This window comes from Cetorhinus maximus, chromosome 2 (assembly GCF_964194155.1).
Source record: "Cetorhinus maximus chromosome 2, sCetMax3.hap1.1, whole genome shotgun sequence".
Lineage (NCBI taxonomy): Eukaryota > Metazoa > Chordata > Chondrichthyes > Lamniformes > Cetorhinidae > Cetorhinus > Cetorhinus maximus.
Genome location: NC_135880.1, coordinates 143260701 through 143281982, shown reverse-complemented (window position 1 = coordinate 143281982; position 21282 = coordinate 143260701). Strand labels below are relative to the sequence as shown.

General features: G+C 41.8%; 1 protein-coding gene across 6 annotated transcripts in view; it reads left to right on the top strand.

Annotated features, from left to right (window-relative positions):
* The window catches only part of ttc39b (tetratricopeptide repeat domain 39B), a 180055-nt gene extending 159167 nt beyond the window's left edge, over positions 1-20888 (top strand). For 4 of the 6 annotated variants that reach the window (XM_078570305.1, XM_078570298.1, XM_078570310.1 and 1 more), the window contains 3 exons: positions 1662-1779; positions 2714-2830; positions 10569-20888. In XM_078570305.1, the coding sequence (XP_078426431.1) occupies positions 1662-1779; positions 2714-2830; positions 10569-10665 (332 nt within the window). In that variant the 3' untranslated portion in view covers positions 10666-20888. Of the gene's footprint in view, positions 1-1592; positions 1780-2713; positions 2831-10568 lie in introns of those variants that run through there. The other 2 variants (XR_013580511.1, XM_078570312.1) reach the window with 2 other exon arrangements.
* The last annotated feature ends 394 nt before the right edge of the window (positions 20889-21282 follow it).

Here is a 21282-nt window from a genome sequence, read left to right as displayed (position 1 = left end):
AATGGCCCTTTTGCCTTAGTTAGGAAAAGGAAATTGAGCTACTGTGCCCAAGTCTGATTACTGTTAAGCGACCCTTTGCTGGGGAGTGCACACATTAAGATTGGGCAGTGATGTATATTATCAAAGCTCGCTTGTGATCTCTTCTCCTGCCCCCTCTCACAGTTGAATTGTCTGATGCTGCCTGATAATATGGAATCTCATCCCAAAAGAGGAAGCAAATAATTATAGGATATATACAGATTATGTAGTGTTAGGGAATAGAGATAGTTTAAGTAAGTTATATTTGTATTTGTGGATGTTAGGAATGTGTTTTAGCTTTAAAGTTTAAGTTTGATTTGTATTTCTGTATTTGTGTGTTAAGTTGAGTTTTAGTTTCACTTTCTATTGAGAGTTTTACAACTCTAAGCTAAGTAAAGCAAAGAGTAAAAAAAACTGGGCTGTTGCCTAACAACAGGGGTCCAGAGAGGCAGGCCCCTCCCACAGACACAAACAGAACAAACTAGAAACAACATTTTGATTTGGAAGCTGTTTGAGTTCAGTTGGTTTTGAAAGTAGCTGCCAGGAGAGACTGGAGCAAAGGGGACAGATAGCAAGTCCCAAGCTTAAGAAAAGACTCCCAAATCCAGCGGAGTGGAACAGGAGAAAGTGCCAAGAAGACCTTCTAGTCAAAGGAAGGACAGGAGCCTGGGAAAAGTCCTGTTCTGTGGAAGTGAAAGTAAGGAGCAGAAAGGAAGGCTTCCAGCTTAAAGGGATAAAAGCTTGTGAGAAGCCAGAGGGTCCAAATAGATGGCTGAAGGTCTGTAACTCTTTGCTATGGGCATGTGAAGCCGTAATGTACTGTTGGGGGCTGAGACAGTGAGAGAGAGTGCATGGAAGAAAGCTTGAATGCATGTGGTGACCCAGGGGAGAGGAACTTCGGAAAGAGAGTTCGAAACCCTGGAGGTGAACGTTTGCAGAAGGCACCTGAGAGAAAGCATCGGTTTGGGAGAAGATTCCAAGGCGAGTTCTTGGAAACTGGAGATTGGAAACCCTCATGTGAAAGACGGAGTTCAGTGAGACTGGTTAGCTCATGGTGTGACAAGTGTCTGGGTGGAGTTGAAGAGAGATCCATAGAATCTGTCTGGGGTGGCATTTGTCACTTGGTTTCAGAGTGTGGTGTGTCTGACCACAGGTCTCAGTTGGTTTATATGGACAGTACTTACTGTGAACATTATAGTATAAGAGTTTTTGTAACTTGTGTTACCCTTACAAATCTGTATATATCTGTAAAGATATGGTTGTGGGTGAAGGAGTATTGTAATATAGTTCATATTTTCTTGTTTAATAAATGTTTTATTCTTTTATTAAGAGTTTATCAGCTGAATCTTGTGACTCTGTTCAGTAGCACCTCACCACGTATCTAAACAAACAAATAAAAGTTATGATCTGTCAAGCTGGGTTCCACCCTGGGTTCTAGCTTGTCGAGTGGTAACCTCAGCTGGGGATCATAGCAGTAGGATATCAAAGAAACATACATTTGAGGGAAAATACAATAAAGAACAGTGTAATAAAATACAGACATTACATCAATTTTTTTTTTACTGAAACAATAGGTACTTTAGATGACAAAAGTTGTTGAACTTTGACTATAATATGTCACTTTCTGCTCTTGTCTCTAACAGAGCCTGTTGAATACCAAGTAGATGATGAGAGTCTTGTACAGCTTCTAAAAGGGCTATGTCTGAAACATTTGGGCCGTCTCTTACAAGCTGAACTCTGCTTCAATCAGGTGATCCAAAGGTAAGGTGGCTTGCTCTCACGCTTTTCTTTTGGTGATTTAAAATTCCATTTGTTAAATGAGTGTTGCATCATACAAGATGGAGATATGCCAGTGTACAGTGAGTGCTTGGAGAGTTCATTGATTTAATGAGCGTAAAGAAAATGCAGTTGCAGTCAAATTGACTTAAATAAGCAAGTGCAGCATTTCTGAACTAAATGAAGAAATACGTTTTGCCAGACAAGGATTTATTCAGAGTGGGTGAACTCACTAAACACATTGATACTCGTAATGACATCGAGCAGTACTCTAAATCTGCATGATCTATATTAATCTATGTATCCCCTACCACAACAACTTGCATTCATATAGTGTGTTTAACAAAGAAAAGCAGCCTAAGACACTTTGCAGGAACATAATCTCACAAAAATTGACACTGATTTCATGGTTACTCTGGGCTGGCAGCTCCTTACTGAGCTCCTCTCTTCTCCAACTCTATGCCCTGTGTTGCCACAGGCAATTCCAAGGATTATTTTGTTCAGCACAATCTTGGCAAACACTTGCAAATGAAACCGGTAGATCCCCAAATGGAAACTTTATTAAATTTTTCCATGATGACATGCTTATGGCCAGTATTGGAGGAGCTACTGCTCTAGATTGAGAGCAGCTGTAAAGTAAATAAATGATCAGGACTGCGCATGTACAGATTTATGTCATTCCTACGGATTGCAAGTTTTTTGACCTATGGTTGTCTTGCAGCTGCACTTTTCACAATTAGTTTACAGATATGCTAGATGTACATTTGTTCACCGTGACTTTTGAGACTGTGGTAATCAGCAGATTCTATGCATCAAGTACTGGATTTTAAAATACAAACAGGATAAAGTTCACAGTCTAGGTCATTGTGTTTAGGACTGTATTTATAAATAATTGAGCTTTTTGCTTTATTTTATATAGTGAGAAGAGGATAAGGTATGATCATTATTTGGTGCCATTTACTCTTTATGAAATGGGTTTGTTATACAAACAGCAAGGACACAACGATAAGGCCAGGATGTACTTTGAAACAGCAAAGTAAGTACCGTGATAAAATGTTAAATTTACAGCTGTATTGGCAATAATTAATTGATTATTTTTCATTTCTGCTTCCTTTATCTAGCTTGTGGATAAGCCTATCAGACAAAAGTCGGATTGAAATTTCAGTGTGACATTAGGACTTTATGACCTGTATTTTCACCATGATGGAGAGGCTCTCCGTCATGATGAAAATGGCGGACGAGCCTGGAAGTCAAAAGTCCCACCCCCGAACATGGCACTTCCCATTTTCATGAGGGCAGGGCATGTTTCGTGCATGCATGGTGCAGGGAGGCAGCTGGCCATTTAAATCATCAGCTGCCTCCACTCAAGTCAGATTTTGGTAGCCTAAGATTGTGGAGTCCGAAGCATGCAGAGCAGGTCTGAATTTTGTGTTTCCTTGGATAGCCAGGGTGTACCCCTCTTGGAGAGGTGCAGGTACTCCTGTGGAATTCGCTTTAAACTTATATTCCCTGCCCCAGAATTGGCACAAACTCAATACCAACTGTCTTACCTTAAGCCAGGGGAGTAGGAGGGTGGGACTGGTGGTCTCACAGGGCAATTTTTTTTCCTCTACTGACTCGTGCAAACAGATGCCAGGAAGAAATTTGTGCTTGAGAAGGGCACATTCTGCTTCATGCGGAGGAAGATAGAAGATGGGCATGGCACCTTTGCACATAGAGGCCATAGAAGCCAGTTAATGTGAGCAGCTGGAGGCCAGAGGGATAGCAGAAGGTCAGGAGGAAGAGGTTGTGGCACACGCATCAGGAAGAAGGAGGTGAGGTAGGACAAGTAGGTACTACCCTGTGGGAAGCATGTACAGACCTAGGACATCCTACCTCAATATCACGGAGAAAAAGTGCTGAAGGCGACTGAGGTTGAGCCACAAGGTAGTGACAGACATATTCACGTGGTCCAGAAACAACTTGAGCCACACACTGAAGGTAATAGTCGCTCCTCAATTTTTTTGCCTCAGGCTCTTTCCAGGGCTCATCAGGAGACCTGTCTGGTATATCCCAGTCAACAGCATACAGCTGCATTAAGGCTGTAACTAATGCCCTGTTTGCTCATGCGAGGGAGCACGTTAATTTCCCTGTTGGTTTGGCATCTCAGATGCAGAGAGCCACAGCCTTAGCTCAATTAGCAGGCTTCCCTCAGCTGCAGGGTGTTATTGATTGCACCCATGTTGTCATAAAGGCCCCAGATCAACATGCTGACACCTTTGTCAACTGAAAGTCTTTTCACTTACTCAATGTTTAAGTGGTTTGTGACCACAATAAGGTCTTCCTTTATGTGTGTGCGTGGTTCCCTGGGTAGCTGCCGTGACTCCTTCATACTAAAGAGTTCCCAATTCCCTCCGCTATTTCAGCCACCTACGCAGATTGATGGTTGGCTTCTAGGCGACCCCTTTAAGAAATTAGCTAATGACCCCCTTTAGGAGCCCTTGAGCTGAGTCAGAGCGCAACTACAACAGCAGCCATGTCGTCACAGGAGTACAATTGAGCAGACCATTGGCATTTAAAAAACGCGCTTCAAGTGCCTCAATTGCTCAGGCGGAGCCCTGCAATGTGCCTCAGCAAGGGTAGTGGTGTTCTGCATGCTGCACAATACTACGCAGTGGAAGGGCTTCCAAATCTGTGATAATGAGACCATGGGTAGAGCTCCGATCTCTCAGGAGGAGTAAGATGAGGAGGAGGAGAAGGCCCCTGTCTATTTTGATGATTCAGAACCAAATGAGGATGAAGAGGCCACCAATGACAGAGCAGCTGGGATCATGAACATGTAGCCAGGGCTGATTCTGTACAGAGGCATCCTTGTGCAAAATAGATTCTCATAAGGTCCTCCGATCCCACAATTGCCATCTGTCAGTCCCTGGTGAGCAGCTTCCACCTAAAGAACTTTGTGCATTGACACCACAGTTACTCAAGGGTCTGCCCCACAATGGAGATGATCAACATCAATGAGTTTGACTCAGTCACATTAAAATTGTTGCAAACCTCACCATCATAGCCAAGGGCCTTGTCATATTGCAAACACACATGGTAATAAGTGCTTCACAACCTGGCCCCCTCACATGAACACGAGTGCCTATAAATGAGGCGCCAAAGCTGCCACCTTATCCTGCTCCCTTGCTACACTCACTGCAGCCACAATTTGTATCCAAACCTCCTTTGTTGTGACGGATGGATTTCGATGGCCAGCAGGGTACAGGACAGACCCCCTCCTCTGGACCTCTTCCACTAACAATTGAAGTTCCTGATCAGAGAGGTGTGGGGCAGCTGGACCCATCCCTGCCCCTACAGCTCCTCTGTGTATATACTCTGTCAATAAAAATGTAAGGCGAAAGGGTCATGAGCAATTCTGATTACAAGGCTCTCATTCACTTTTAGGAATATAGGAACATAAGCCAGGATTTTCTGCTCCCATTTGCGAAGGGTGTCATAGCAGGCTGGAGCGGAAAATCACAAAAATCAGTCTCATGTCGTAAATCCAGTTTGCGATTGTCTGCTCCACCTATCAATGGCGGGCTGTGTTTCCTGCCACCACATGTCGGGAAGCTAATTTCAATACATTAGAATCTCATGATAAGCCCTGCTCACTGGAATCATCCCCTCCACACTGGACCATGAGCTCGCGTATCATGCAGACGTGCTTCACAATAGTACATAAGCGTCATGCACCTGGTGAGCTGCACTTCACTTGGGACTTCGAGTGTTTGTTTGCTTACCTTGCTTCAGGCAGCACTCGTGGTCATCAGCGCCAGGCTTTGCAGGCAGCACCACGTCGCTTTTTGAGGGGCTCACGGGCAAGTTTCTTCCTGTCAGACCAGCGGTAAGGCAGGGGTGGCTTTTCTGCAGCTGCAGGGCTAGGGCTTGCTTGGGGGAGAAATGGCCTCAGGCAAGGGAAGAGACTGCAGGGTGAGGCTGTAGGGGGAAGCAGAGTATCCCAGGGTGTGTGTGGAGGAGTATGTTGATCTGTGCAAGTGGCCTCAAGATGGTGAGGGCTGAGGAGGCAGTCTCCAGAGGAGATGAGGCCGGATGGAGACATGGGGATGTGTGTGAGAGAGTAAGTGAGCTGGCAGTGAGTGAGATGCCAGTGAATGTGTGATGGGCTTGTGAATGTGTGAGTTTAGAGATGGTTGCCTTACCCTGGTGGCATGGATGAGATTGTTCACCCTCTTTCTGCACTGGATGGCCAACCTCTTCTGTGCAGTGTTGACACTGACCACCGCTGCCACCATCTCCCAAGCTGGACTGGTGAGATTGCTGGACCTCTTGTGGCCAAAGCAGGGGTTGAGGACATCGTGGCGGACCTCCATAAGGCATTTCAGTGACTGGTCACAGAACTCTCCTTGGCTTTCGGGGCCATGCCTTCACTGGAGCAGCTCTGGGCTGCAAGCGTGGAGAACTGTGTGCGCAGTTGCAGTTTAGATAGGGCACCCAGAGTGAGGAAATGGTGAGGTAACGGCATGGCGGGTGGGCTGCCCTTCAGTGATACGGTGTGTTTCCTGTGGCTGCAAAAACCCACCCTTGAGGCTGATGAGAAAAACACATTTTTTCACGGCGGCCACTGCACTTAGTGCAATTCAGAGCAAATTCCGGCCATAGGAGCAGGAGTCAGCCATTTGGCCCATGTAGCCTGCTCTACCATTCAAACAGATCATAGCTAATCATCTACCTCTACGGTATTTTTCCCCACTATTCCTATATCCTTTGATGTCATTAGTATCCAGATATCTATCGATTTCTGTTTTGAACTTGTTCAATGCTGAAAATCTGCACCAGAACTAGCTGTGCATGTGCATCTGCATCTAACAGACAGTGTGGGAAATTGCTGTGGTGTGCCCCATCTTCAAGGCTTAGGATAAATCTAGCTTAGCCAGTTATATTATCAGTCCCCTGCCAATCATTAATAAAGTGATTGGAAGAAGTTTATCATTAGTGCCATCACGTGACACCTAATCATGAATAACCTGTCCAATGATGCTCAGTTCGAGTACCGTCAGGACAGCTCAACTTCAGACTTCTTCACAGACTTGAATCAGACATAGACAAGAGTTAAATGCAAGAGGGGAGGTGAGAGTAGCGCCTCTTGAAATCAGGGTGGCATTTGACCGACCACAGCACCATAGAACTCCAGTGAAGTTAAGGAAAATAGGGTATAAACCCTCCGGTGGTTGATGGCATACCTGGCACAAAAGATGGGAGTGGTTGTCAAAAGCCAATCATCGCAGCCCTAGGACACTAAGATTGGGAGTTGGATTGTATTTGGGCACAGACTGCTTCAGTATCTGAGGAGTTGCAAATGGAACTGAAATCTCTGCATTGAGCAGTAAACATCCCCACTTCAGATCGAATAATGAAGCTCTGAAGAACTTCTGCAGTGATATTCTGGGACTGAGATGATTGGCCTCCAACAACTACAATCATTTCCCTTTGTGTTATGTGTGGTTCCAGTGAGTAGAAAGTTTTGCCCCTGATTTCCATTCACTACTTTTATTCAGGGTCCTTGAAACCACACTGGTCAAATGCTGCCTTGATGTTGAAGTCAGTCACTGTTACCTCACATCTGGAATTCAGCTTTGCTAATGATTGAAAGCAGACTGACGAGGTGGTAATTGACTTGATTGAATTTGTTCTACTTTTTGTGGACAGGACATACCTGGGCAATTTTCCACTTTGTCAGGTAAATGCCAGTGTTGCAGTTGTATTGGAACCAGCAGGTTCTGGAGCACAAAGCTTCATCACTACCAGTGGGATGTTGTAGGGGCCCATAAACTTTGCTACTTCCAACACTTAGCTGTTTCTTGATATGTGGAGTGAATCTCACTGGGTGAAGATTAGCTGATTTTATGGCAGGGACCTCAGGAGGAAGTTGAATCATTCGCATATTCTGATTGTATCACATATTCCGACCACGTCTCGCAACTACATATTTGCAACCACAAATCCATCCCATTATTAAGATCAGCCATTTGCACTGCGGCAACATTGTCCAACTCCTCCCCTGCTTTAGCTCGTCCGTTACTAAAACCCTCCTACATCCCTTTCTTACTCCTAGTCTGTGGACTATTCCAACAAACTCAATTCCAACCTTCCTATTTCTAAATTTGAGGTCATCCAAAACTCTGCTGCCTGTGTCCTAACACACATCTGTTCACCTGTCACCCCTGAACTTGCTGACCTACGTTGGCTCTCATTAAGTAATGTCCTGATTTTAACACATTTGTCCTTGTTTTCAAATCCTTCCATGCTCTCACCCCTCCCTGCCTCTATAGTCTCAAATAGCCCACAACCCTTCAGGATATCTGTACTCCTCCAATTCTGATCTCTTGAGCATCCCTGATTTTAATTGTTCCACCATTGGCAGTTGTGCCTTCAGTTGGCCATACCTGAACCTCTGGAATTCCCTCCCTAAACCTTACTGCCTTTCTCCCTCCCTTTCCTCCTTTTAAGACATTCCTTAAAACATACATCTTTGATCAAGATTTTGGTCATCTTCCCTAATATCTCCTTATGTGGCTTTTTGTCAGAATTTGTTTGATAATGCTGCTGTGAAGCACCTTGGGATGTTTGGCCATGGCAAATGTGCTACAAGTTGTTGTTGTTACTGGTTGATATCTTGTAATTCTCTTCCCAATACTATTAACATCAGGAAAAAAGCTCATCTTCTTCAGGCTACTAAGGATGGTCAATTGCATAGAATTAGATTGAAAATACAACACGGGAAAAGGCTGCTTGACCCAACCAGCCTGTTGTTTAACCTCCGCTTGAGCAATAGGCCTTATCCCACATGCCAACACTGTTCCCATATCCTTTTACTGCTTTTTTCTTCGACGACCAATCTATCCTATTTTTAAGTGTTGACATGGTCTCTCCAAATTGCTGTGCAAGCAAGGGGGAAATGTCAGTTAATGCACTTACCCTGGTAATCTGATGCCCCTTCACTGCCATAATTCTGATAGGGACCCAGCTATAAAGGAAAATTTAACCTACTAGGTCTGTCTTCATCCTAATTTCCTGCATTTTATTGATAATTTAAAATGTAAACGTTCTAACTAGTGACATTTTGACAGAGAGAGAGAGAGAAATGGATGTGACCGAGAGAGACCAATAGAAAGAGATGCAGTAAAGGTAGCTTTGCCATCGTTGCTCAAATCCTGAATAAATATGTATAAAAATAATTTTCCTTTGGATAGACTTTAGATTTTATAAATAAATAATGATTTTAGCTTTTTCAAAGCTTGACTATCTTGAGCAAACAGTTATTGGAGCTGCTCTTGGCCTCATACATTTCTTAAGAAGTTGAATGCTTTAGCACTGTTTTGCTTCATCATTGTGTATTTTTGTGCTGCATTTGTGTGTGGAGGTTAAACAAATAAGGTTCGATTGTTTATTGATTGTTTTTCCTTATGCTCTCAATATATTCAAACCCAGCTGCTGAGCTTTTGGCTCCTGTTCTAACTTGGTGTAAGTGGCAGTTTCTGTGTGTATGCCTTTGTTCTGTCGCAGTGTATTGCTGACTTACTTTAGAGAACCTGAAGCACTTTTCCACAACAAAGCTCATGTACGTAACCATGAAATGGTGGAACATCTTATTGTCTTGGATAGTGTCAACATAACAGTAGAGTAAGGATAATTTTAACTTAGTCCACCAGGAGGAAACATGGTGTAAAACATCTTTGTCATTCCTATCACTCTATTCCAACTTGGATTCTCCTGTAGCCATATCTTCCGAGGTCTTCAGCTGGATGCCCCAGGCATCTGCCTGATTCAGTAGGACCCTCATTACCACATGCAGAGAGGATTCTATGATGTATGTAGACTCCCGAAGCACTTTCAAGGAAGAACTAGGCAAGCTGTGCGCAGTACGTGCTCCATCCATTTATACTGGATGTTGAAACAGAAAAGGTATGTTTAGAATGACTTTTGCCAGGAGATGCCTGTACAAAAATATTGTTTTTAAAAAAAGCATAAGCATTGAAGTTTTCTCCTCCATGTATGATCTTTCCATCCCAATGAAATCGTCTCAGCCTCCAGACTGCTCGATATTGCACCATAGCAGGATGCCCATTCACGGCCAATGCATGGTTAATGTGGCCCATATTTTGAAACGGACCAGGCCTACCACTGGCATGAACATGTAAATATTCCGCAAGCTACGTGCCTGTTCCATGTCAGAAGTCAAAATGAACTTTAATATCTCAATGTATTACCCTCCCCGTGATTGAATGACATTTGTATCTGGAGATTTAACGGTGTTCAAACAACGAGGGCAGACTAAATCTATGATAGTTGGCTTAACATTCCTCACTATTTACCTTCATAAATGAATTGAAACTTGTATTTGCACTAGAATGCCAAGAAGACTGATCAATGATGTAAATAGAACCAAAGAGTTTTTTCATCCAGTTGCATTGCTGGGATTTTAACACAATGGTTAACTGGCTAGCTGAATATATCTTGCATTGCTATTACTTGGTAGTACAAAACCCTCCAGCCTAGTTCAAGGGTTATTCAACCATCATAATCCTCTAATCTTAATTAGTAGCTGAAGAACTGTGGCACAGACAAACTTAATGGTTTTATTAAACATTATTTGGCTTTTCTAGCCGAGAATAGCCATGAGAAGAATTGCATACCCTAAGTACGTTAAAAAGGAGTTTGATTCTTCATTGCTTTGTTATAAATTGTTTTTTATTAAATGCATTCTTATGTTTTCTTTTCCCTTATTGCAGGAATAACTACAAAGACTATTCAATGGAATCTCGGTTGCATTTTAGGATCCATGCTGCACTCAACAGCTTGAAGAATTCCCCTACCTCAACACCTTGACTATTCCTCAGGAGCAACTTCCTGAAGTATGTTGCAATAAATAAAAGCCTGTGTACGGGTAGGAGTGATATACAAATCACAGACAAGAGCAAAATAATGCTGACATAATCCGCTGTCTTAGAAGTATTCTGAATGTTGTAATATGTTCCCTTAATTCTCATCTTACAAAATTAACCAGGGTTTTTTTTTTACAATGCTGTAAAGTGTGTTCTTGCATAAAAATAAAAGACAGAGATTTGTTCTTTATCAAAATAACCCATCAAATTTGTTCTTTCTTAAATGCAGACAGGATAATGCTGGTGCAATAAATTTATATAAGTGATTCAGGTAGTTTATTTTAATTTTAATTTAGTTTTAAGAGTCCGAATGAAAGAAAAGCTGAATATCTTGCAACTTGAACGGAAGGATGAAAAAGCCTTACAAATGTTTGAAACCTGAAATAAGAGCAGAAAATGTGAATTCTCAAGTGGCTTGTTGGCATCTGAAATAAAGTTAATGTTTGGTTGGAGACCTTTCATCAGAATGGAGAGTCCCCAGTACCTATATTTACTGTTGATGGACTTGTTATATATTTCCAGCGTTTTCTGTTTCTAAAATACATTGGAACCTTACTACAAGTACATTCTGTCTGTACTACCATGGATTTATTAGTTATTGGAACATTTATCATGATGGTGTCCATGAACTTGCAATAGTAGATTTGGCTGTACAGTGCTCCCCATTTACTATGGACTGATCTATGGCAAAATGTTCATTCCAGCTGAGAATGGACCTTCCAATACCTAAAAATCAATACAAGATTCAAGTAACTGAATATGGGATTGTGGCCCACAAACCCTCACAATCCAGGCCTCTAATCCCAGCAATTTGGTGTTATTTGTTCACTGGGTTGTTTGGTTTGAATATTGTGGCACAGAGCTTTGGCAAGTCTGTACTTGGTTCTGTTGCTTTGTTGCCTAATAAATTCAAAATCAGGCCACTAAGACCTATTGCTCTTGGTAGCCGAAGATGCATACAAATTACTGGGCCCATGAGGTTCCGTGATACAACACAGCTATGTGGCCAATCAAGTTAAAAGCATTGAACACCCTTGCTGTACTAAAGGAGCTCAAAACTGCAGCAAGATCTGAGATAGAAAATTGTAATGGACACAATGAATGCAATAACTAATAGACTCCAATCAGCGCCTGAATCTTTAGAATAATAGAACAGTAGGTATTATATTAGTTCTTTTGGCTTGGGTTTTTGTCCAACTTTCCTGCCTCTACAAATTGTATTCTACATAAGTGGCATACACTATGTATTTTTTATGTATGTACCATTGTTATATGCCATTGTGTTTTCCTCATTAATTGTGCATGGGAAGCCAATCCCCCGCCCCCCCAAAAAAAAACCATGACCCATGTTTACCATTTTATGCATTCACCTTACGAACATTGGCCATTGATTTCCCATTGAAAATTGAATTCCATTCCTACAGATGCAGTTGAACTGAGGCCTAATTGATTTATAATCTTTTTTGGGACCTTCATTTTTAAACAATAAGAGTGAAATAGGTTTCAGTGCTAATAATTTAGATGACTACTGTGTCTGTTATTTCTTAATTCGCACCAAGTCCTGTCCTGTTCTGCCCTGTGCTTGCTGATCACTGCCTGCTGGTTAAGCAATGTCTCTATTTTAAAATTCTATCCTTGATTCAAATCCCTCCATGGCTTTGCTGATCCCCATCTCTGTAATCTTCTTCAGCCCTACAACCTCCAAAGATCTCTGCACTTTGCCGATTTGGGCCTCTTGAACATTCTTAATTTTAATCATCACATCTATGGTGCCTAGGCCCTAAGATCTGAAATTCCCATTCTGTTTCTCTCCCTCTCTCTCCTCCTTTAAGACCACCCTTAAAACCTGCCTTTTTTAGCGAGCATTTAGTCATCTGGCTTAATATTTACTTATGTGGCTCAGTGTCAAATCTATAATGCTCCTGTAAAGCGCCTTGGGATGTGTTATTATGTAAAAGGCACTGTATAAATGCAAGTCATTGTACAAAACTGATTTGAATTTTTTTTTGTAGCTGGAATTTCTGACCAGTTAGCAGTTTGTAACCAAACTTATAACACCATGTGGTGTGCACGTTTTAATATTACACATGTTAGAGCCTGGCTGGAACTCTGCTGTAGTGAACGGAATTGGAAATCTGTCCTCATTGGCTCTAAGTGGTTTGGAATAGCTGTGATTTGTTGTTAGTCTCAGAGTAGATCTTTCCAAATGTTGAGTTCATAAGCAACAAAATAAACAGTGTAGATTTGCAGGATTTAGGTAGTAATGAGGATAGCTTCAGTTTAGCCTATGAACCAAACACACTAATGTGTTAATTATTTGCATTCTGCTGATGAATGAAACGTCAATAACAATACAATGTAGACAACAAAAGGAGTCATGACCTAAGAGCAAGATATTGCAGATGCTGGGAACTTGAAATAAAATGAAGGGCGTCACTGCCTTGAAACGTTAACTCTGTTTCTCTTTCCACAGATTTACCAGATATGCTGAGTATTTCCAGCATTTTCTGTTTCTATTTTGAGGCATAATCTAGTTGGGCCTGGTGAAAACTGCCATTAAAACTTTTCACACCTGGGCTGGGATTCTATCAGCACAATAGGGGTCTCGCCCACTAGTCAGAGAATTGGTGGGGAACACCTGTCACTTCCATCGGAGAGGCCTGACAGAACCACCATCAAGCCTTCCCTATGATTGAGGACCCCGGCAGCAAAAGCCCTGCCCGCTGGGAGCTGGGGCCAATCAAAACAGCTCATTAACGCCAGTGCAAGCAGGAACTGGTGGCAATGCCACCAGAGACCTAGGATCAATGAGGTGAGTGATGGTTGGATTGGGGAGGAAGAGGGGTCAGAGGCAAGGACAAGGGGGGGTGGCTTTCGGCAGCCACCCCCTTCCCAATGCTGGGTCCCTCGATCAGCACAGAGTGCCTGACTACGAGGGACCCCACCCTGGGGGGCCGGTGGCAAAGCCAACAAGGTTTGTTGGGCTTCTGAAGAAGAGTCACCTGGTCTCGAAATGTTAACGCTGTCTTTCTCTCCACAGATGCTGTCAGACCTGCTGAGTTTTTCCAGTAATTTTTGTTTTTGTTGGGCAGCCTCCTGAGGTTGTGGGAAAACCGTGTGGCCTCCATTTAATCCCTGAGCCACCACTAAATTGTGATAATGGATGTCAATTGGCTGGTTAATGTGTCTAATTGATATCCTGCCGCTGGCAGCCAGGAATCCCGTGTCACCCCTTTCGCCCTCCAACTTAATCAGGGGAGGTTTTCCTGTCACTGGGAGACTGACATAGGGCATCTCCCGCAAATAAGTGGGCTCATTCACCATGGTTCCCACTGTGACGGGCTACATTAAGTCCAGCCCCTGATAGCTGACATGAACCCAGTTCACTTCCGTAATGCCGTCAGCAAACTATAATGTATTTTAGTAGGTACTGCTCTATATGGGTTATTTGGTCATTAGTAAATGCCAAGTCTTTGAAGCCATTGATTCTGCATGCTTGTAATTTTATTGATGCTGTCATGACAAAGTTTTGCCTACCTGATTCTGATGGAAAATGTTTTCTATAAATGAACAGTACCACTTCGTGAACACTAGTGGGAAATGTGCAAACCACAAAGCCTGTATTTGGTGGGGAACAGAGCTTTTTTGCTGCACCATTTACTTAATTTGTGATCTGTTAAAATGGTAGTACTTGATAATACTGACATGAAAATGTACAGGAACACCTGTCATGCCCTCTAAGAACAGTTTGGCCTTCATTCTGGTAATTTTACACAACATGACCTTTCCAAGCTCTATTGCAGCTCGGGTAGTGCTTAACTATAACTTGCTCATGTTAATCCATGGTAAGTATTGTAATTGATATTTAAAGACCACTTTGCACAATGTTACAGTAAAACCTGTTTTTACTCCCACCAGAAAATGAAATGGTGTTGGGTATCTTGAAATGCAATGCCCTGGGCCACTGTTTTAATCAAAGCCAAAAGAAAACTAGTAGATGATTGATCTCTCCTAAGATTAGCTACCAGTGATGATTTATATGCATTATTTCACCCTGTCCCCTCTGTGATGGAATTAATCCATCTTCTAAGCAAATTGGCAGCAGGTGTGGTTGCCAAGTTTCTGCGACATAAGGTTTAAAACCTTAATTTCCTTTATATATTCCTTTACAATTCAGTGCCTTTGATGGCAAGATAGCTTCAGTGAATAAATTGCTAAATTCTGATGTTTGAATGTTGTGCCTCAGTTAGAGAGTTATCCTGGAAATGTAGGCAGTAGGACTGGGTTTTTTAAATGTCTGTCCAGTTTCCTTATCTATTATTGGGAAGGATTAAGATTAGTGTTCAATCTCTTCCCAGGGATAGACCAAAGCTAAGCTTAGCTATATATTTTAACTTTTAGGTTCGAGCTCCCTGCCATTTTTTAATGTAAATACATAACTTGTGCAGGGTCAATTGTCACAAATTCAGTCAAATAAAATGCCACTGTGACAACAAAGGCTTGTCTACAGCAACCCTGCACTTGGAAGAGCCTGTGTTCTTATTCCTGATCCTTATCTACTGACACGTGCTGAAAGCACACAGGCGTATTTGCAGAGCGAGGGATAAATTGGGCCTGAGCGTTCAGGCTACCATAAGATAAAAGCAAAATACTGCAGAGGCTGGAAATCTGAAACAAAAACAAAAATAGCTGCAAAAACTCAGCAGGTCTGACAGCATCTACGGAGAGGAATACAGTTAACATTTCGAGTCCGTATGACTCTTCCTCAGAACTGAGAATCATAGAAATGAGGTGAAATATAAGCTGGTTGAGAGGGGTGGGACAGGTAGAGCTGGATAGAGGGCCAGTGATAGGTGGAGGCAAAGAAGAGATTGCCAAAGATGTCATAGACAAAAGGACACCCCTTTGTCCTTTTGTCTATGACATCTTTGGCAATCTCTTCAGGCTACCATGCTGGATTTCCCATTTGGCAGTTCCTGTTCAGATTATCATAACTATACCAAGTCCTTGGATGAAAAACAGAAATAAAGGAGGAAACTGGGGAAACTAGTTTAAATTTAGTTAAGTGTTAAAGCAATCTAGTAAGATGTTCAAGAATGTTTGTTTACTTTTCATTCTATATTTTTACAAATGGAAATGAAGTGTAAAGCAGAGTGCGACTAAAAATATCTTGATCTAATACTCTGCTTTGTGATTCTGTAGAGGTATGTCTCATTGACCATGCCCTATATTAGTGCAGTGTGCAGGACATCCCTTCCAATTCTGTGTTACCCTTCTCCCATCTTACATACTCCTTTGCAATACAGGGCTGGATTTTCGCCCCCTAGTCAGGAGTGCAGAGTCGAGAATATCCCGACTCTGCAAACCGATTTGGAAGAAAATGCCCTGGATGTTCTCATTTTCGTTCCGTTGGGGCAGGTATAAATGGGAATCGTGTTCTGCCTTGGAACCTGTGCGGAGGCAGCAACAGCGGCTGCCAGGTGTAGAGGTGGGCTGTGTGAAAAGCCCAACTTGGTGATCTGAGACTTCACCCAGCTGTTTAAAAAAAAACCCAAAGGACAGCCTTCTAGCTCTCACCCCTCACCTCCCACACACTCCCTAGGTACCATCTATACCGCCTCATGCCCCCCACCCTCCAATGGCTTCTTATGCCGTCCAGGCCAACTGATGACCCTTGATGTACCCCCATGGCCCTTTGTCACTCCTGTGCCAACTTAGTGCCAATGCTTGCCAACCCATGACCTCCCCGCACCTACCACCCTTTTCCCTTACACCCTCCAAGCCAACTCACCTAATAATCACCATGGGCAAACCTCAGGAGCCATGGTGAGATGAAATAAAATAAAGTTCTAAGGGCAGAATTTTCCTGTTGGGGGGGGGGCGAGGCCCGCTCGCCGACGCATAAAATGATGCATGGTGACGTCGGGCAGAACTCCCGAAGTCACTGCGCCCTATTTAAATTTTCAGGTAGGCGGGGGCTCAGCAAAATCAGCTGTGCGCCTGCCGACCTGTCAATGGCCAATTGAGGCCATTGACAGAGTCATTTAAGTAATTAATGGGCCGGGAGCCCTGGTGGGCATTAGAAAAAAACATGAAATTTCATCCACGGGTGGGATGAGGTTTCATGTAGGTTTTTAAAAATTAAAGTTTTTTTTAAAAAAGTTATGGACATGTCCCAACTCATGTGACAGTGACACAAGATGAGACATGTCAGGGATTTTTTTTCTATTTTTAATAATTTGTACAGTAGAGACAATCTCCCTGTGGCAGCACTTAGACTCAGGGAGATGAGTGCGCTCTTTCATGCGCATGCGCGAAAGAGTGCACTCTTGAGTTTAGGGATTCCCCCTCCACCTGCACAGGGAGCGCATAGCGGGCGTCACGCTGGGCAGGCCTTAATTGGCCCGCCCATGTAAAATGGCGGCGCGCCCCCGCACTTCAACTCCCCTCCCTCCTGATGGGGGAAAATCCTGCCCAAAGTGTCTGTTGATTTCTTCACTATTTTAAAAAAGAAACATTCTCATTGAAAAAAACCCATTCACTACATTTAAAACCCTTCAAGTACTTAAACCCCAAGGAAAGCATCCATTTGAATTCATAGCCCCGCATCAAAGACTTTATAAACACTTGGAGCTGTCAGTCAAACTGTGCAAACTACAATCCGCCCCTGTTTCCCCACCTCAGTGAAAATGGTAGGTGCCGGGTTCAGGGATGGGCCTTGGGAATCAGGGCTCTGGCGCTATTTTGGCTAAGTCGGTGACACTTTCTGTGCCTGTGAAAATTCAGGCCTTAAGTGGCACTTATTTCTTACTTTGTTACGTATAGGGCCACCTGCCTAAGCTGTCTAATAGTAAAGCCATTCCCAAACTACAAATAGCTTGGTATCTTGTAACACCTTTGATTAGATTTAGCTCTGTTTTGACTGTTTGATTTATTCCATCTCCTCTATTGAAAATTGCAGCAGTGGGCTGACCCAGGAATGAAAATCTCCCTGTTTTTCTGATTATTCCCAAGCATTTCCTTTCCCTGCAGCTCCAAAAATTTTGCCATGAGCCAGTTCCATAATATATATGAACATCCCCCTCCATAACGCCAATACTTGTCAATTTGTGCCTTTGGTGCTTTTTTTAAAAAAGCAGATCAGCATCTAGTCAAACCTGGAATAAATTGCATTGGATAAGTTTGGTTCTAATCTTTTCTAAGCTGTGCATTCCAAGTGGAATGCCATCTCTGTTGTGGAAGATGAATGCTGAAGCTCCTTTCCATGCTTTGGGGAGGCCTATTCTTTCAATATGAGCATTTCTATTTTCAAAAAGATATGTGTTAATATATCTTGGGGTAATAAAATTCTTTCCGTACTTCAGAAAGAGGGGTTTATTTTCTCTAAAGTTTTGAGGAAAGTCCTTTTGCTATACAGTCTTCCTAAACTTCCCAACTTGATCAGAATAATTTTCATTTAATGCACAGAATGAAACATGCACAACAGCTTCTGTTTGTTTCTTGCAAACCTAGGCAACAAATTTCACCTTTTGTCTTTACTGGCTCCATCTTAAGTATTGCTTCATTACCCCCTCCTTCCTCGAGGAGAATTTCATTTTTCCTCCTTTGTTGACTCTGCCTTCAAGAAGCTTGCTATTGGTCTTTCATTCCAAACACTTTTTGCCCTTCTTTCCTGAGAGCATCAGCAGCCTACATCATCACTGAAGGCATCACAACTCAGCCTGAATTGAATAGGTATCGGAAATTGGCTGCGCCACTTCCGCTTCCAATTCACATTTGTGATCATTGCGGCAGATTCAGATCAATTCTGTAGCACAATTTGACATAAATTCACCACGAGAGAATTAGGGAGCGTAAAGGTGTAACTTTTAACAGTCAGGGCTGAATGCGCTATTCTAGGAAATTCCGGGCCTGACATATCGTTTCATGAAGACTTGTACTGGCTTCAATGGACACAGTTCTCTATCCAAGTGCATGTGGATTTCTTTTCAAACCATTGATAAAATACTGAGTAAACCTCTGAGCCACTTTCTAATTTAACAATTTGCTGCTGATTTGCTGGACACAAGGGATTTGCTTTTGCAGGAGACTCCCCAGCTGCCATGTAAGCACAGTGCACTCTATCCGTAGACTGAGAAGACAATTGGGGAAATAAATTATGTTGTTGGTTACTTCAAACTTGAAGTGTAGCCCTTCTCATTTTAAGCATGATAGTTGGTCCTTTTGTGGGCCAATACCATTAGTCCTTTGTTTTGCTTTCGTGCTGCATACGTGCATGATTTACTTGAATAGTGGAACAAGCTCAGAGGGATTGATTGGTGTACTCTTGTTCCTATGATCATATTTTGATCTTAAAAATCACTGGTCCATTATGGACAACTAATTTCCATGTTCAAAGTTGCATATTTTGAACGCAAGACTTCTGGATGAAAAGAATGGAGGAAATGAGGCAGTTTAGAACTAATACAAGCTCAAGCCTGCCATTAACTTTACTGTGAAGAGAAACACCATTAACGTTTCAGACTGATGACCTTTCTAGAGTACTGGAAAATGCTAGCAATTAACAGCTTTTAAGCAAGTATAGAGCCAGTGAAAAGGGGGGCATGAGAAGAACTAAAGGAAGAGATCTGTGATGGGTGGAGGGCCAGAATAATTAAACGATAAATGATAAAAAATGATAAAAAGGATAATGATGCAAGACAAAAGGAGATGATAATGGGACAAATATAAGGACAAAAGATGGGTCAAGTATCAAAGCTTGATTTTTCTTAACTGACCCAAGGTTATCATTAGAAACCACAATGTACTCCAAAATATTTTAAATGTTTTATTTTTTATTCAGATGTAAAAGTGAAATTTATGATTTTTTTCAATAAATCAATTACAGATCAGTAAAATTTATCGATGGCTGGTAACACTAATTTTGGATAGAATATCTATTCAGGCTGTAGCTTTCTTTCTGAATGGTAGCAGGCTATCATTTGCATCGAGTCCTCCTTTTCTGTTAGTATGGGACCACTGTCTCTACATACTAATATGAGGAAACTGATCTTGTGTGGTACTTATCTGGAATTAAGGAATTCTCAGATCCTTTCCATTCCCTTTTTCCTCCTGGAATATTTAAAATTTAGTTACTGATCTTCTTCACAGTGGCACTATAACTGTGCAGAACAGTACAGTTTAGGTGTTTCCAAGGCAATTGTTATTGTTGCTCTGTTTTGATGGATGGGGGTGAGGTGGATTGGCAAGTGAGTCAAACTCTGAAACTCCACCATGACCATTCAATCAAGGTGTCGGGTCCTGTGAGTAATAGCACAGCAGGTCCTTCACAACAAGAGAATTCTACCCTAACCCTGAAGAACAGAAAAAGATGCTCCACACTGTCCATGCTGGAAATGCTGCTACTAATGAAATATTAATCCATAATGATGGTGTTTGCTTTAATTACCAGAGTGTTTTCTTGGAAATATTTTTGTATTCTTTGTGTTGAGTCAAGTAATAAACATCATTGCAATTACTGGTGATTTTAATTGCCTATAATCTTGAATGATATAAGGTGTCAGAAGCCACCACTTGCTTTCTGAATGTCAACAGAAGCTGAAGTACATTTTAACAAAAAAAACTACAACATTCCATGAACCTTGATATATTAAAATAGAAATGCAAGGGATGCATTTTGGAACTGCAGTTATATATTATTTATTTGTCCAACTAGCATATATTGTCTTATGTTAGCTCTAAAATGGAAGAACATTAGACACAATTGTATTGGAACTATATTTTGGGAGAAGTGGATAGCAATGTTATATATTTTTATGTTGATCATACTATACATTCATAGTCTATTCTGTGACATGTGTTGCTTCATATTGTGAATGAGTAATTATAATGACAGATAATATTGACAAAGACTACTCAGCTTATATGCAGCATATATGTATTTTTTTAATCTGGAGATTGGAATTCTCCCATTTTATTCTGTATGTATATTCCCTGATGCATTATGTTGTTACTGAGTTATATGTTGGAATTTTGCACTGTAATTTGTCTGCTTTGATGGTAATTATATTTATCCTTTAAAACCATGAATTAAACCAAAACAAAAAAAACCTGAAAATTGGAATAAACTATCTCTTAGTATGTTTACAATAAAAAGAATTGCTGGTAGTGATGTGACGTTTGTGTGTATTTTGATAAGTACAGAATACATTAATTACTCTGAGTCAAATCCATCTATTATTTATCATGCATTCTGACTAAACCTGCCAATTTTAGTCATGTGCATAAACCTTGCAGCTTAACTAGCAAACCATGTCTAATTTATTATATCCATTATTATCTACGATCTTGGAATCAAATTTTATTGAAGTATAAGCTCATTTATTATGGCGTTCTACAGTGCCATCCAGTAATATTCATCTCAGGCAACTTGTGGCAATCCATCTTTGTGATCCCCTAGAGAGGTGTTTCTGCATTGTCCCAGCACTCCAGTCTCATTCCACTTTATTTGTGTCAGTTGCCAGACTGATGCATCGTGTGCCCCTATATTTATACCCCTGCT